The sequence below is a fragment of the Carassius carassius genome, chromosome 18 (assembly GCF_963082965.1).
Source record: "Carassius carassius chromosome 18, fCarCar2.1, whole genome shotgun sequence".
NCBI classification, from domain to species: domain Eukaryota; kingdom Metazoa; phylum Chordata; class Actinopteri; order Cypriniformes; family Cyprinidae; genus Carassius; species Carassius carassius.
The window spans coordinates 24,198,299-24,216,073 of NC_081772.1; the positions used below are offsets into that span (position 1 = coordinate 24,198,299).

The following is a 17,775-nucleotide window of genomic DNA, read 5'->3' on the forward strand; positions in this document are numbered from 1 at the left end:
TATAGATCCTTTTGGACGGACGGCAGTTTTGCAGGCGTCACCCACACAGTCATTGTAAACTGGATTTAAAGCAATGTTCAAAGTTCAGGTTTAGCTATTCATCTGTTTCAGTCACATGACTTTCTGACTCATCATCTATAATTAAGGCCATTAGCAAAAATTGGCTGTGAACATGAAAACACATGAACGGAGAAAAAAAACTAATGCTTTTGATCCATACCAGGTCTCAGAAAACATCTATTTAATCCACATTACATCTTTGTATATGGGTGCTTTTCATATACTGGCACTACATACAGAGATATGTAATAAACATATAGAAACGTCTATGAAGGTTACATTTGGAATGGCTAACCTGAGATCTGTAAAAACATTTTCTGGTACTTTTTTTATCGATCAAATCCATTGATGGATATATTTTTGTATTTATTATCGCTATTACTTCGCCCGCTGATGGTCATAAATATGGTGGATGATGGAAAAAGTGCATATGGGCAGCTTGTGTGGCATGTTGGCAGTTACCACAGACAATAATTAAACTCGCCACTTTTAAAGTACAGTGGAGGTCTATGGGGAGAAATGTTCTGGAGGGTCAAGAAGTGGCAGCTAAAGCTCTTGGACAAATTCCTCTGAACTAAAATATTTTATTTGAGCGCTGGTTTTGTCTAAATCATCGTTTTGGCAAAGGGATGACTTTTCAACAGTTTTCACATCCTTTGATTACTGTATAGTATATGAATATGAGTTGCATGGTTATGTCATGAGATCATGAGAATTTGGAAATTTTACAATGTTAGCCATGTTATAGTACTCAAGTCCGAGTCCAAAACCATATTTTCATGGTCTTGGTCTTGTGTTGGACTCAACATGCTCAGGGCTCATGTTAATATGTGTAATGTTTCTGTCATTGTGTATGGTACAGCCCAATCGCTTTGGCAGGTAGTGGTTTCATATGAATTTGTACAATGGGAAAATATGATAATTTTTAATGGAAAAGTAAGCATGAATGTCCAACTCTAACCCTACCCCTAAATATAGTGTTCCTGGAGCTCAAGTTGTAACGCATTGCGCTAGCAAACGCAATGTTGGGGGTTTGAATCCCAGGGTACGCAGGTTAGGAGAAGATTGTTAGGTTGAATGCATTGTAAGTTGCTTTGGATGAAAGTGTCTGCTAAATGCATTAATTTAATTTAAATATAGGCATCACTGGGGCATAAGTAGATCCTTTGAAAACTTATGAGATTGAATAAATCCATATGAATAAGTCACCATTGAGATTGTACTGGTTCTTGTGTTGGTGTTTTACTGCAAAAATTTGACTTTTTTCTGTGATTTAGACTTGAAAAGCCATCACAGTAGTGTGAAGATGTTGATAAATGACCTGGAACAACATTCCCAGCTGTCCCAAGCAGACAATGGCCATGGCTGAACCCAGAACATTCCTTTAAGCACAACTTTTTACATTTTACCACTCTTTTTATTATTATTTTTTTTTTTTTCTTATTTACATAGTGATGTTCCAGTTTAGCTTGGTACTTCTGACAACTAAGTAATCACTGCGCGATAAAAGCATCAGCTCAAGCTATTTACATTAATTACACTGTTCATAGAAATGTGTTATAAATATCAACAACATCCCATGTTTTACATCACCAATGGGTCATCATCTGCTCCCATAATCCAGTAAATAAGTGTCTGGGCAGGATAATAAACATAAATATAATATCTTTCTTTTATCTCATTTATCTACAAAAATAGTGACTGTTTTCAAACAGGTTTCCCCTACACTCATTTGTCATTGGTCACAAATACAGATAGCCCCGCCCTAAACTCTAACTATTGGTTGAGTCGTTGTTGCTAGGAGTAGAACAAACAAACAAAGCAATGTTTTGAAACAATGTTTACACTTTTTTTGCGTAATCAACCTAACATGGCTTACTTCAGCTGGGACAGGAGAAAATTACCAGCCCGATCTCAAGGCAATTCGTACGTATTTTACGAGTTGCACAATTGGTATGAATTTGAACGAATGACGTACACCTAACCCCACCCCTAAACCTACCCATCACAGGGGTCTAGACAGATCATATGAAAAAATTGTATGAGGGAGGTTGTACAAATTCGTACGAATTAGCCACCTCGTAAAATATGTATGAATTGGTCGCGAGATAGCGTTGAAATTGCACACTTCAACTTTAAGACTCTTAAGGAATATGTCGGTCACAGTGTAAGGAGACCTCAGAGTTGAGATTTTGGCTAAGTATTCGCAATTGTGGCTCATATTAAGCACCAAGACTTGGTGGTGAGGATACAGTCTATCTCTAATGGCAGGTATTATTTCATTTCTGTAAACCTGGAGTTTTTTGTGTGTGTGTGTTTTAGTGCTGTTTGCAAGACAATTGTGCATACGTTAAGTATTACACTTCAGCATGTAACTCATCCTGCACTGTTTGTGCTAAGATCATGAATTATGCATCCGATTGTGCAGCTAATTCAGCAGAAGTGTGCTGTTAGCAATCAGATTTACAATTTTTCTCATAGAACTGTGAACTGAATAGACTGTAAACTTCACTATAATCTGACGCAGGGCTTTTGGCTTGACCGGGATTTTTTCAATCCCAGCACCCAAGATTCATGGTTTTTTGAAGCACATTAAAGGTGATTAAACCTGAGATTCATGTAGCATGTGAGATTAACCTGAAACATTTTCAAATTCACCTTTAGTTTCGGTTGGGTTTGATCACTCCGTTCCATTGCTAACACATCAAATGGATGATAAATTGGTTTTAATCCAATTACATTTTTGAAACTGTGCTAATCTTTCGCTGGAGGTATGAAAAACAGGCAGAACTTTATTTCAAAGTGCTTTGGGGTTCGATTCCAGCTTCGACCCCCATAGGGACATCAAGGTTTGCTTTTCTATAAACATGGGATTCATTAGTAAACACCAAAATGCAAATCACCCATATGACCATAAGGGGAAAAAATATTATTAATATCAGTATGTCAGTGCAGTCTAAGAGCACTAATTTGTTTGACAAGAATGGTCTGGCTTGTTCTCATTGGTCCAAGATGATCACATGATGCTCTTTGGGACTTCCAAACCTGTGATCAGAGTCACCTGTGAAAAATATACATTTCAGTTATTAATGTTGAGAGAGATATATGATGTGCTGATGAAGACTAGGCACAGGAATCAGATTCATATTATAATTAATCTTAATTTATCCTATTTAAAATTTAAAATCCTATAAACTGTAAAATCTATTTAGGATCAAATCTTTATGAAATTTATGGTATTGTAAAACAAACATCTTAACATATGATCTTAAATTTAGGCATGGAAAACAGGAATTCTGAAACAGCCTTATGTTACTATTAAACCTAAAAGGCTTATGATTTCCTTTGACCGATATGAGTGCTGCACGTCAAAATAAAAACACGGTGCTGTTGCACATTCTACGACTCGCATTTTAAAACTGCTGCTGATGCATTATTATGGTGTTTATATTGTAATATGTTGCTTTTAAGAGAGTTGTAACAGTGCATATGTTTAAATGAGCAGCCAGCAACAGGAAATCGTTATAATTAAAAGTGGCATTTAATTCAACCTAAAATCTCGTGTAGCTGCTGTCTGGGCTGCTTAAATATATAGATTTTTACTAGTAGCAGCCCAATAATATATATTATACATATACATACAGTTTAAAGTAGGCCTATAATTATTAAATACAGTGTGAAGCAGAAATATTTAAAAACCTATAGTGTACATTTTATATATTTTAATAAAATAAATAATTCTAAATGTCTTCTTCTATCACTTTATTAAAGTTTAATACAGCACAGCGACCATACTGCACCCCTAAAGTTTTTTAATGAGCTCTTAAATTTAAACTTAGGATAACATTTGTGGGGGAAAAAAGAGAAAAAATCAAAACATGCAGATGTCTGGTCAAGCAGCTTAAGGTCACGAGAATGATTCAGGATAAGAGGCAGTTCTTGATTCCCAATGCTACTAATCACTAAAGGTTGGTGTGGATCTGCCGCTCACCTGGACGTTGCGGTTAAGGCTAACCGCGGGCATGAACACACCCTCCAGGTTCTCGAAAGCCATTGGTCCATGCTGCTGTTTGTTGATGAAGAAGGTCAGGGTATGTTTTGTCAGGTCTAACAGAATCCCCACAGTCGAACCCTTTGTGATGCCACCCTCAGCTCTGCAAGAATCAGGTAGAAGAGGAAGGAGACAAATGAAGGGAATCAGTGACACAGTATACAAATGCGTTTTCTTTTGATCCAAGATCGCTCTGGGCAGAAGAATGAGAAGGATGCAAGAAATGGAGAACTGTGCTATGACTCCACTTTACTCCAGTGTGTGTTACTTCTGAATCACAGTAGTGCTACTATACAGTCTGACATGATGACTGCAAGTGTGATATCACCTACTATATTTATAGAGTAGTGAAGAAACAGCTCATTGTTGTTTTAAGATACACGTTGAGGAACACAAGGAAACTCTACATATCATGTATTTCTAAACACTGGGCCTGTTTCCACCTGTTTTTCCTCATAAAGTCCAAACCCATTAAACGTTCGTTCATCTTTGGAACACATATGAAGATATTCCCACATCAATATTGAAAACAGAATTTCAACCATGTTTACTTGATGCGCAAAAACCAACGAGGTTGGTTCTTACGTGTCATTCAAGCATGTTTGAACTCCGGCAAGAACCAATGAGATTTGTTCTTACACATCAAGCAAATACAGTTGAACTTAGTTTTTGTTTACTATATTTGATGTGCTGTATTTAAGAAAGTAGATTACTGTTTATATGTGAATAAAATGTTTCCACGTGTATTTAGTACTGTGCACTTGATACGACAGAACCGTTGAGTTTCTGGAACATTCTCTTATCTAACAACTATCACAAAGCTAATAAGAATACTAGAACTATTGCTAGCACAGTTCAACAGGAGTGACTATACAAACCTAAATTGTTTACCTGCTTAGAGACCCTGGGTAATGGAGGGACGAAAGAATAAAAGAAACATGTTTAGATTTCTAAATGTATATATATATATTTATATAAGAGTTTTTTTTATTTTCATGACTATGAAAATTGTAGAGTCACACTGAAGGCATCAAGGGCTATTTGACCAAGAAGGAGAGTGATGGGGTGCTGCGCCAGATGACCTGGCCTCCACAGTCACCGGACCTGAACCCAATCGAGATGGTTTCGGGGTGAGCTGGACCGCAGACAGAAGGCAAAAAGCATCTCTCGTGGAACTCCTTCAAGACTGTTGGAAGACCATTTCAGGTGACTACCTCTTGAAGCTCATCCAAACTTTTGGTCTGTACTGTATATATATATATATATATATATATATATATATATATATATATACACACACACACACACACACACAGGCACAGATTTCAGGGACTGTTAAGTATAATGCGAGCAGTGCTGTTAGTGTGTCCTCGCAGTCACCTCATTATCAATAAACAGGAAAAATTTTAAATCACTGCATTAGTATTCAAGTGTTATAATCAGCATGTCCTTGATACTCACTGGAGGACACTGCATCAGCATAAGTCTGACATACACCATGTGTACATGCGCTACATTTTCAATTAAGCTCTAAAGTATATTCTAGTCAAACATTTATACCGAAACAATGTTTATAATGCTCCACAGCGATAAAAACATACTAGAATATGGTGTACATGAATAATCTAAGACTCAGTGATCTTGGTCTTCCGTTTATAATATTTTAGTACGTTTACATCTATGTGTTTGCCAGCTGTTTTTATCCTAAGTGACTTAGTGGCTATTCACACAAAATCCATTTTGCTTTGAAAAGCGTGAGATGTGGACATTGGAATAGTGAAAAAAAAATAAGGTTTTGAAACACTTTTCTTAAAAATGTATCTTATTTTAACTTAAGTGCTACGTTTTTAGTATACTGTGTCATGAGCAAGACACAGCAAAAGACACAAAACACAATTGCAATGATCGAACATGTTCACATAGAAACAGTGGAATGGGAAAAGACGTTCTGTGTGAACAGATTCTTACATTGCATTTAAGGCACAAATTCTATCAGTTACTGCGTTCCCTGGGAAATGAACCATGCTCCACTGTTTGAGCTACAGGAAGGCTGTACAGTAATTTATTAAATTCATTCAGTTTAATTTATGTCATTAACATCCAAGAATGGGATGAATATAGGTTTCATTTAAAGTTTGTAAAAAGTTATAAAATCTGTAGTAATAAAATCTCCTCTTTGCTTCAAAAATGTTGCCTTAAATTCTTGACTTTTGCTTGCTTTTTCAAGTGTCTGTATCTAATAACACCAAAAAAAAATTGAAAGCAAGGCTGTAGCGATTCACAGTTTGCTTAACATTTAGTCATGATACCATGTATAAATAAGTGATATAAATTCATACTTTGTATTGTTTTGAATTCAGACTTAGTTATTTTGGTTTAGTGTTCCCTAATGTTTCCCAGGTGCACTTAAAAGCAATATTCCTTAACCCTCAAAATCATAATTTACTCATCCTCATGTTTTTCTTTAAGACTTTCGTTCATCTTTGGTACACAAGACACAAAGATACTGCTCTCATCATTTTTCCCTATGATGTTTTTGATGTCTGAATAAACTTTTTCACGAAGACAGAGTTCTTAGACATCGAAAGCAAGTACGGTTGAGCAGGCGTTAACCATATTTGATGTGCATTGATCAAAGTTTATGAATAAAAAGCATGAATCAAACTCTTCATCATATAAAGTGATTGTTTGTTTGGAAGACTTGGACTTGGACTCCGAGGTGACTTAGGACTTTAATTGCTCAATTCATATGGACTGAACTTTTTCCAGCTTGACAATTTCGGTTGGACTTTCAATGGATAGACAAATATTATGTGTTGGACAGATGGTCCCTTCCTGAGAGCTGGTGCATGGCCAAAATAATGTAGACCAAATCTGTCAAAAGCCTAGCTTGTAATATTTATCACCACACTAGAAAATTTAAGATGTGTACCTGTTGGTGTGGGAGTTGTTGTGCATGAACCAGGAGCGATTGTTGTCCACATACATAGCCCAAGCCTTATCGTCCTTCCCCAGCATCATGTCCTTCATCGTATTAATCCGGGCCACACCGAATGCGGGATCGGGGTGGTTGTCATAGCGATCCACACTAAGTTCCCAGTAATGAACGCCCTTGGAGAAGGCAGCGGTCCCGAGCACCACGCGATCATCATAACTGTTACAAGTCACAGTCTGGTTTTCATTGGACAGGACAATGTCTCTGTGAGCTGAGGTAGGGTCAAAAGTGAACCATGCCACTGCAATGGAAAGATAAAATAAAGTTTGTGATAGCCATAATAATTTGTCGTGGTTCAAAAACCTATTTTGAGTCTTTCAATATAGCATTCCACAGTGGTTGACTGACACTGTATATAACAATAGTTAATGGTGTTTCTAGACCACATTTATGGTTCACTGTTAAGTTTTGTGTTTTGAATTTTTTTTTTTAAGCCCAGTGATCTTTAGGACAGTTATTTCGATTATATCCGACAGATAAATGGGACATTTTATGTGTTATATTAACAAAACAAAAACTGTTTGCAGCTCCTTTAACAAGGATATGATAGAGTGTAAGTTTAGTCATTATAATTTACTGATCTTACAGCTGCACATATTCACTCCTTCAGTGACATATGAATTATTAAAAGAGTTGAAGGAATGAAATATTGAAGCTAGTATGCTCTCTTAGAAGTGGAGTTTTGGTAGCTGAGGGCCTGTAAGGCAAATCTAGCATCAAATCCTTGTATGTACTCATGTTAATTAAACATCTCCTGTAGGACCCCTGATTTATGTAGTTTTGCAAACAGCAAACAGCAATCTAGGTCCTGCCAATGTAACTATTACTGGGATCTTAATCCTATTTGTCTTGGGCTCATATAAAATGGTGCTAAAGTTAAAATCAATGTTGACCAGTCACAGGACTTATACACCTATAAATAAATAAAAGAAATCTAAATAATTCTAAAATATATATATATATATATATATATATATATGTGTGTGTGTGTGTGTGTGTGTGTGTGTGTGTGTGTGTGTGTGTGTGTGTGTGTGTGTGTGTGTGTGTGTGTTTTTCATTTTCCATTAATCCAATGTGCTTCTCAATTTAGGAAAAGTGTTTTATGCCCTTCAAAGTCATTTGAGCATGTATGACATTTTGACAAATCTGTTCTGATGAAGAAGCAAACTCATCTTGTATAGCCTGATGCTGAGTTGTTGGGTTAACTATTCCTTTAATATTGAGTAATTTACATTGAATTCACACAATGTAGTGTATTTTAATTTGTCTACTACAACTCAATAGTTTTAAAGATTTCAAATCCAAATGTTGTCAATAGAAAACAGTTTCCAATAAAGCTAGAGCAGAATCGGTGTTTTTGACCAAATCAGTTCAGTGAATGATTCAATGACTCACTTATAAAGACAGTCACTTTGCATGTTCAACATTGTAACCTGCAGAAGTGGAGTGGTACAAACAGTGAAAAGTCCCAGTAATGTTGGTATAAAATCAGTACTCTTAAAACTACATTCAGTCAAATTAATTCAAGGACTAAATACCTGAAACAGTTCAAGTCTCCATGTACCTGAAGTTAAAGTTGAAGTCTATATGTCTACATACAGATTATGTAGGACGTTTGATCAGCAGAGTGGCTAAAGTGTTGAAAGGAGTTTTCCTATAAAAAACTAATTAAAGAAACACATCCACAGCAGGGATCCATGGAGGAAAGGGAATATATAATGCGGAAGCTGTGCATGAGCATCATAGATAGAAGCTTTAAGAAGACTCAGAGACCCTATTAAAGGTGAATGAAAGAAACCAAAACACCCACCATCAGATGTCTTCAGAACGACAACCTTGCTGTACGCTCCCACACCAGCAGAGTTGTATGCTTTGACTCGAGCGTTGTATGAACTGTTGAAATGAAGGCCATCCACTGTACAGATGGTCTCTTTCCCAACATACACTTCCTAAAACATAGACAGGGAACGAGGAAAAAAGGTGTAAGGTAAAAAACAGAAAGCATAGGTTAAAACAAGACAACACTACATGTTTATCATGAAAGATAAAATAAGCTGTAGATTTCTCAAAGAGATGCAGTTAATATTAAGCATTTTAAAAACAAGATAACATAAAAAAGCTTCGTGCAACCCTACATAGGAAAAGCAGTTTTGATAATTTAACACCACAAATTTAGCTAGTCCAACTTTTGCCGGATATGAACCAGCTTCAACTGGCATGGGAGGTGGAAAATTGAACTGTAATACTTTATCAGTTATTTATTTCTTAATTGCTTAATTTTACTTTCATAGACTTTTTTTTTTTTTTTTCTGTTCGGTCTCCTGTGCTCTAGTCCCTGCCTGTCCTTCTTGTATTCTTTGTATACAGTTACTGTGTATTCTTCATTTTCATTCTGTCATCTGTCTATACCAAACTTTGAATATGACACTAACAAAGACATAAAAGACTGCAGCCACTAGCAGCACTAGCACAGCTCTTACAGATGGCCTCTGTTAAACCTCACTCCCATCCGGGTCATGGCACCAACGTCATTGGTTCTAATAACACGGCTCTAAACAGAATTCAAATTAGCACCATTTTGCATGGTAGGCTAGCATTTCATAGCATCTCAGGCTGGCTTGCATCCATTACATAAACAGCAAATCATGTTCATGACTGTGAAGCTAAACGCTATTGACTATTTTTTTAAAGGAGACATCGGATGCCCATTTTCCACAAGTTGGTATTATTCTTTAATGTCTTCATGAAATGTCTGCAACATACTTTGGTTAAAATTCCTAAATGGTTGTGTAAAACAACACCCTTTTTACCTTGTCAAAAACAGCTCTGTTCACAGCAACCCGTTTCAGTGCATGTCTCTTTAAAAGCTCTCTTCCATGGAAGAGGACAGGCGATTTGCAAATAATCATAAATTTAAAAGTGTGAGAACGGTGATGATTAAGAGAGCTCTTTGTTTTCCTGACTACTGAATGATCTCAGTGTGGAAATAAAAATGCTGAAGATGTACCCGATAAGGCCCGCTATTCCCATCATCAAGCTCCAGCACATAACCCTCTACAGGCAGGGCTTGGACTGTAGTTATCCTCCAGGCCAGAGTGGCACTGTTGTTCCACATGCAGCATTTTTCCAACTGCAACAGCGGTGCAGGAGGCACTGTGGGGGACTCCGCTAAAAGACAGAATTTTACAGAGTACGCATTAAAGCATTGCTTGTCAACCACAGAGGCATCAGAAGGTTAAACAGGGTAATGGTGGAGTGACATGCATGGGAGAAAGCACTTCCTGAAAGTCACTGGTGCCTCTAAAACAAATAAAGGAAAAAGGACTGTGGGTTTAGGAGGGGTTCAGTATTTTAGGGGAACAGTTTGTAGCAGCTCTGAAATACCTCCTGTGCTCTCCTCATCTTTCTGGTCACCTGCATGCATTTGTTTCAATAAAGCAGCCTCCTGACCATCTGAAAGATGATATCGGACAAAGCAAGTGTTGCATGTGTGAGTCTAGAGGTAACAATGAGGGGATAATTGTCTATGAAACTGGGAATGAAGCAATTTGCTTTTGGATCTTTGACAAGAAATGAATTTGAGTTTCAAGATTGGTTGTGTTTTCCATTATTGTTTTAACTGCAGGTTTTTTTTTTTTGTTTTTGTTTTTTTAAAGCCGTTGTTTACTAGTCCTTAGATTCTAGAATCCACATTCTAAATCAAAAACAAGTTCTTATTCAAAATCATATTATATTATTAGCTTTATAACGGTGACCACCAGTGTTGAAGAATGCAAAATGCTAACCTCATACGTCAATCCCCCTAAACTGCTTCTGTTTTACAACAGTGAGCGCAAGCTAGATTAAAGTGATTATTACCTTTGAATATGGATATTTTTCTTACAAAAATGCATCGATTTGCTACAGGAGGCCTTTGTTAACCCCATAGAGCCATGTGAGACACTTTTTTTTTATAAATGCACTTTTTATCAAACTTCTCATGGACCGATGGAATGCAACACCCACTGAGTGGCATTAAATAGCTTGAAATATCAAAGACAATTTTTTAAATAACTCCGACTGAATTAGTATGAAAGAAGAAAGTCATATAGACCTAAGATGACTTCAAGGTGAGTAATTCATGTGCTAATTTTATTTTTTTGGGGTGAAATAACCCTTTAAGTTTTTAAAGTGTCTAAAGCTTGAAGTTTTTGAAAGTCTCTTATGCTTACCAGGGCTGCATTTATACAATGAAAAATAAAACGTAAATTTCATTTAAAATGTAAGTCTTTCCTCTGATGGCAAAGCTGAATTTTCAGCATCATTACTCCAGTCTTAAGTGTCACATGATCCTTTACAAATCGTTCTAATAGGCTAATTTGCTTCAAGACAAATTTCTTTATATTTATCAATGTTTTTTTAGGATTCTTTGAGGAATAGAAAGTTCAAAAGAACAGCATTTATTTGAAATAGAAATGTATTATAAATGTCTTTACTGCCACGTTTGATCAATTTAATGTTTCCTTGCTGAATAAAAGTAATAATTTTGTTTGGTATTTGGTTTCGTATAGTGCATCTTCTGTTCAGATCTGCTGTGTTTCATCAATCTGTTTAACACCAGGTTCACACATACTGCGTCTGCAGTGTGTACTGTATACAGTCCATGTGCGGTTCGTAAGCGTGGTAGAAGCAGCACAGACTTGTGTTTGCAGTCCACTACTGCTACAGTTTACCACAAACACAACCTTTACCCATTATTTAGATTTCAAATCCAAATGTTGTTAATGATAATGCTTTTTCAGCACTGTGATTCTCTTTTTACACATTACAGTAATACAATCTTCATAGACGCATTCAGATTTAAATGCAATAAATATATGCAATGTTTCAATGCTTTTTACCTCTAGATGTATACGTTAAGTACATTTAAACAGCCTATAGTCTACTTATCTTACATTATTACAAACATTTTAAATTAATCTTACCAATGACAGAAACAGACAGCTCTCCTGCCTTTTCTTTTGCATTTAAATCTTTATTAAAAGCAATCCTGTGGATCACTCTACTCTGTTAACATAGGCACAGAAAAAAATACACTGCAGACAGAGTATGTGTGAACCTGCCATACTGCAAAAACATGCACGGTGTGTTCACAGTCTCAAAACCGTAACATGATCATGTGACGTGTGTTGCTTGTATCGTTATGCCCCCAACACTGGTGCCCACAAACAGCAAACGTTAAATCTCATTTGTTAGGTGTGTTGTCACATGTTACCTTTATTCTGGGTGAAGTCCAGCTGGAGAATCGACTGCATCAGAGGGTCTGTGTTGACAGTCAAGGCGAATTCTGGGCAGACCTTTGGCTCCAATGCACCTTTTTCCCAATGTTCCTGAGACACCTGGACACGCTTGATCAACGCATCTGAGATCTGGAAGAAGGAAGAAATGAAGAGGAGAAGATAAATGATAATTATCAGCAGTGATGTATTAGAAAATGTATGAAAATAGCCTAATTTTCATTCCCGTTAAAAATGTAATATGGCACTACCCTGACTAAAGTTGATTTATTTATTGATTTAAATAATCATAAAAATATTTATTTATTCATTTAAATAATCATAAAAAAAAAAAAATTAAGTTAGTAAATGGTTTGGAATTACAGTGCATGAAAAGAAATGACAAAATGGTATTCTTTTAAGGACATGCTTGTTAGCTTTTGTACAAATTTAGTACTTTGCTAGGTTGCCACTGATGTGCAATATGAAAGATGTAGTCCATAACATTCTGCACAGTGTTTCAGCGATTCACTTTGTTCCTTTGTGCATTGGTTTGTCTTGATCCTCAAAATACATTGTTGACTGCCAGCTTCTTCTTTCAGAAATCTCTGCTGGGCAGGCATCTCTGACTCACATTACATGCTTTGTGAAGGCACTCAAAGGAACATCACAATCGATACTTCATGAAAAATTCAGTAAAATGGCAGCGTTGCTCATCTGGAGCTGTCATCTCTATATTTTAAAGGTTCGCTGCTATGAAACATCAATTATTGAAAGAGTTTAATTGCTGAGGGCAAGTCTGAACACCAGATAAATGCTTTCAGAGGAACCTATCGGAAACCACAGCTTGCCTTTATGTTTCATTCATACTTCTGAATAATAACAGGGATGTACCAGTGTTATTTGAAATATGGATTTTTTAAATTAATACTATTATTATTATTAAACTTTTGATCTTTGTTTTTTGTCTGTTTGTACCTGTAGGAATCCACTGGGATCGTTCTCTTTAATAACCTCCAGACAGAATTCCATCATTCCTGTGGTCTGTCGTAGCTTCATGGTGCAGTGAGTTATTTGATCCTTCACAGTCTGAAACAGAGAGGAGACGGCATTCAATCAAAGACATGCTCACAGTGATGAACTCCTGCTGAGAGTGTCACGTCAGATAAACACCTCAAAGAGATGTTGAGCCGTATAATAACCAATATCATCATCGCACGCTGCAAGACAAGATTTGTACGGCTGTCAATGATCGTCAGTCTCAGCCAATTAAGGGAATGTTCCAGATTCAATAAAAGCTAAGCTAAATCAAGTTGTGCCAACCCTTGTTTCTAGATAACCTTAATCAAATTGGTGATATGACCACACATAAATGAAGATTTAACCATTTTACTAACCCTGGGATGGAGAGAAGCCCATGTAATAACTGGTAACTACATTTAGATTTAAAAAATGTTGTTGTTGTTGTTGTTTTGGGGGATTTTTGTATGTTTAGGGACTCATGCTTCTTGAGTCTGAAGAATTGCGGACAAATCCAAAAAAATATCACACGTGTTTGTGCTTTAGTAAGTTAACTCTAAACTGTTAGATGATATAAGTTTGTTAAAATGGTAGGAGTTTGGTAATTTAAGCTGAAAATCATGGGGTACATTGAGCCAGTGACTCCATTACATCCATTACAAAAGACAGCTTGTAATCATCACATTTAAAGGTGTAGATGGTAAAGTGTGTGTCATTCAATTCCTTTTGACGCGATCGACATGGGTTCGAATCTGCCTTTGGCAAACTTTTCTTCTATTTTTTCTCATTTCAAATCACATCAGAAAAGCATTTATTTTTAATAAAATTGTAATGAGATATTGGATAGGGTTAGGGTAAGTGTAGGGGGGGCTTTTTCCCAATAAGGTGGGATCCTTTTAATAATTAGAATAAAAATGTTGTCACGTTGTCTGGTCTGTCTTTCCCTGGGTGTCCACTAGTTGTCTCACTTCCCTATAGGCACCCCACTGCAGGCACTACATTTCCCACAAAGCCTTGTCCCTTCATCACGGTTAATTGCGCACCTGTTAATTGCACTCAGCTGCCTCCACTTTCTTCGTTATCCTGTCCATATATACCAGTCTGTCTCATTCTGTTTTCATGGAGTCCTTGTTTTCCGTCACCCGGTTTCTCACGGTCCCTTGTGTTTTCTATTTTCTAGTTTCTTGTTTCTTGTTTCCGGACTGATTTTGTGTTATGACCTTGTAACGATAAAACCTTCGTAATCATCGAGAAGAAGGAGGCGGGAACCGGCGGACAATCAACGGAAACTTTAATGATCAAAATAAAGACAAAACAGCGCATCAGCCCCTCACGGACGACTGACGTGCACAAATAAAAATCAAAACACAAAATAAAGTCCAGGCCTGGTCCTCTCTGGTCCGTCACTGTCGTTGCTTCGGTTTTATATCCCTCCATCTCCTCCGTGGGACTCGAGACCGGCGAGTGTCGCAGATGTCGCTCATCTCCAATCACTCCACCGGCCTCGCTCCTGTTCCTACGTCACTCGGCCCCGCCCCACTCGTCACAGACCTCTTGCCTGTTTTTGAATTATGATTTTTGGATTACCCATTAAAACACTGCTATTGGATCTCTCGCTTCCTGTGTTCAATCGTTACAGAAGGACTCCATCATGCCCAAATCCAATGGTGTGGGACTTCGTATCCGTTCCTCAGCCAGTATGGAGGAACAGAGGGCGAGGTTCCAAAACCTAACCACCCTCCGTCAAAAGGGGAGTGAGGTGAGTGGCTTGGCGCAAATGTTCTGGACCATGGCAGTAGGAATGGGGTATAATGATGAGGCCCTGAAGGACTTATTCAACGCCTGTCTGGATAACCCTGTGCCGGAATGGGAAATAAATGAGCTGGAGATCTTGATTTTTTGTGGCTTCATAATGTACCTGCAACATCGGTCTCAGTGGGATACCCCAGCCACACCTGTCTCTCCAGGTGTGATGGCCGACTCTAGACCGGTGTCTCCAGACAGGAGGACCGCCAGGTGCACAAGGTGGTCACCAGCCCAGCACCACTGCACAAGATGGCCGCCAGCCCAGCACCACTGCACAATATGGCCACCAGTCCAGAGCCATTGCACAAGATGGCCGCCGGCCCAGCGCCTCTGCACAAGATGACAGCCACAGGTGACCCTCCAGAGTCGAGTCAGAGAGTCGAGTCAGGTCCCCGTGGTCCCTCCAGAGTCGAGTCAGGTCCCCGTGGTCCCTCCAGATTCGAGTCAGGTCCCCGTGGTCCCACCATTAACACTCTTGAGTAAGGTCAAGTCACTATAAACACTTATGAGTCAAGCACTACCACAGTTAGACCTCAGGAGTCAAGTCAAGTCACCAATGATCTTCATGGGCAAGGTCAAATTACCAGTGTTCTTCATAAGCAAAGGAAAGTCACCAATGATCTTCATGAGAAAAAGTCAAGTCACCGTGGATCCTCAGGAGCAAAGTCAAGTCACCGTGGATCCTCTTGAGCAAAGTCAAGTCACCGTGGATCCTCATGAGCAAGGTCAAGTCACCGTTGATCGTCATGAGCAAGGTCAAGTCACCGTTGATCTTCCTGAACCCAGTCAAATCACCACGGATCTACCAGAGCCTCTTCACGTCTCTGCTGAACTACCAAAGCCTCTTCACGTCTCTGCTGAACTACCAGAGCCTCTTCACATCTCTGCTGAACTACCAAAGCCTCTTCACGTCTCTGCTGAACTACCAGAGCCTCTTCACGTCCCTGCTGAACTACCAGAGCCTCTTCACGTCTCTGCTGAACTACCAGAGCCTCTTCAGGTCTCTGCAGAACTTCCAGAGCCTCGTCACGTCTCAGTCGAACTTCCTGAACACTCGTCCTATCCTGTCATGGCCATGGAGGCCATCCAGGAACTCACCGCCTGCCCTGTCATGGCCATGGAGAACATCTACCATCTCATCAGGGCCACCGAGGCCACCCTTAACCTGTTCATGTTCTCTATTTCAGGTTTGCCTAACCAGACTTGCTCTCCTGTGCCATCGATCCCACTGTGGTGGTCTTCTGCGCCGCCCTGGTGGGCTTCGGTCCCGACCACACGGCTGTGGTGGTCTTCTGCGCCTCCCTGGTGGGATTCTGTCTTGTCTGCTCGGCTGTGGTGGTCCTCTGCGCCACCCTGGTGGGCACCTGTCTCGACCGCACAGCTGTGGTGGTCTTCTGCGCCTCCCTGGTGGGCTTCTGTCTCGTCTGCTCAGCTGTAGTGGTCCTCTGTGCCGCCCTGGGGGGCACCTGTCTTGACCGCAGAGCTGTGGTGGTCTTCTGCGCCTCCCTGGTGGGCTTCTGTCTCGTCTGCTCGACCATGGTGGGCTCCAGTTTCCATCTGATCCACCCTGGATTCCTGCCCTAGCGGCTCTGCCCTGGGCCCCTGAACTTTATGTTTCATCCTGGACTCATTGTTGTTGTTGTTGCTACCTGTCTGTTTCCCTCTATGGACCTGGCCCTCTATCCCTCCCCCTGGTCCTCCGCCGGTGCACCTCCCTCCTGGTCTCCTTGTGGTTGTTGTTTTGTTTTTTCACTTCCTGTCTCTGTTTCTTGCTATGGACCTGGCCCTCCATCCCTCCCCCTTATCCTCCACCAGTCCACCTCCCTCCTGGTCTCTGTGTTCCTTGGTTCTTTCTTGTGTTCAGGTGAGCATCTGGTAGCTGCTCCTTAGAGGGGGGGTAATGTCACGGTGTCTGGTCTGTGTTTCCCTGGGTGTCCACTAGTGGTCTCACTTCCCCATAGGCACCCCACTGCAGGCACTACATTTCCCACAAAGCCTTGTCCCTTCATCACAGTTAATTGCACACCTATTAATTGCACTCAGCTGCCTCCACTTTCTTCGTTATCCTGTTCATACATACCAGTCTGTCTCATTCTGTTTTCATGAAGTCCTTGTTTTCCGTCACCCGGTTTCTCGCTTTCCCTTGTGTTTCCTAGTTTCTAGTTTCTTTTTTTTTTGTTTCCGGACTGATTTTGTGTTATGACCTCTTGCCTGTTTTTGGATTATGATTTTTGGATTACCCATTAAAACACTACTATTGGATCTCTCGCTTCCTGTGTTCCATCGTTACAAATGTACACTCAATTTACACTCAACTCATACTGGTTTATAACTTATTTCAATGCTGAGGTGAATATAATTGCAACTATTTGCAATAAGTAATTGGCAAAATATCCTACTATTTTCAATTGTTACCCCCCTTACGATTGAAAGAGTTTACTAAATATTTGTTAATAATGCGTTCAACTCAAAAGTAAATATGCATATAATGTAGTTATTTCAATATATTATATTGTTATTTATTGTAAGTAAATAATAGATAAAATCAGACTTACTAATAGGCTTTCCCAATCTTGTTTGAGTAAGAA

At 39.0% G+C, this 17,775-nt stretch overlaps 1 protein-coding gene across 2 annotated transcripts in view; it reads right to left on the reverse strand.

The window, feature by feature from the left end:
* Positions 1 to 1,750: 1,750 nt before the first annotated feature.
* Positions 1,751 to 17,775, reverse strand: part of LOC132092717 (E3 ubiquitin-protein ligase TRIM9-like) — a 38,622-nt gene continuing 22,597 nt past the window's right edge. Inside the window, exons 4-11 of one of the 2 annotated variants that reach the window (XM_059499072.1) lie at positions 13,340 to 13,450; positions 12,361 to 12,514; positions 10,491 to 10,559; positions 10,114 to 10,274; positions 8,917 to 9,055; positions 7,044 to 7,347; positions 4,052 to 4,214; positions 1,751 to 3,121 (exon numbers count right to left, since the gene is read on the reverse strand). In XM_059499072.1, coding sequence (XP_059355055.1) covers positions 3,077 to 3,121; positions 4,052 to 4,214; positions 7,044 to 7,347; positions 8,917 to 9,055; positions 10,114 to 10,274; positions 10,491 to 10,559; positions 12,361 to 12,514; positions 13,340 to 13,450 — 1,146 coding nt within the window. In that variant the 3' untranslated portion in view covers positions 1,751 to 3,076. The remainder of the gene's footprint in view (positions 3,122 to 4,051; positions 4,215 to 7,043; positions 7,348 to 8,916; positions 9,056 to 10,113; positions 10,275 to 10,490; positions 10,560 to 12,360; positions 12,515 to 13,339; positions 13,451 to 17,775) is intronic. The other variant, XM_059499073.1, reaches the window with a different exon arrangement.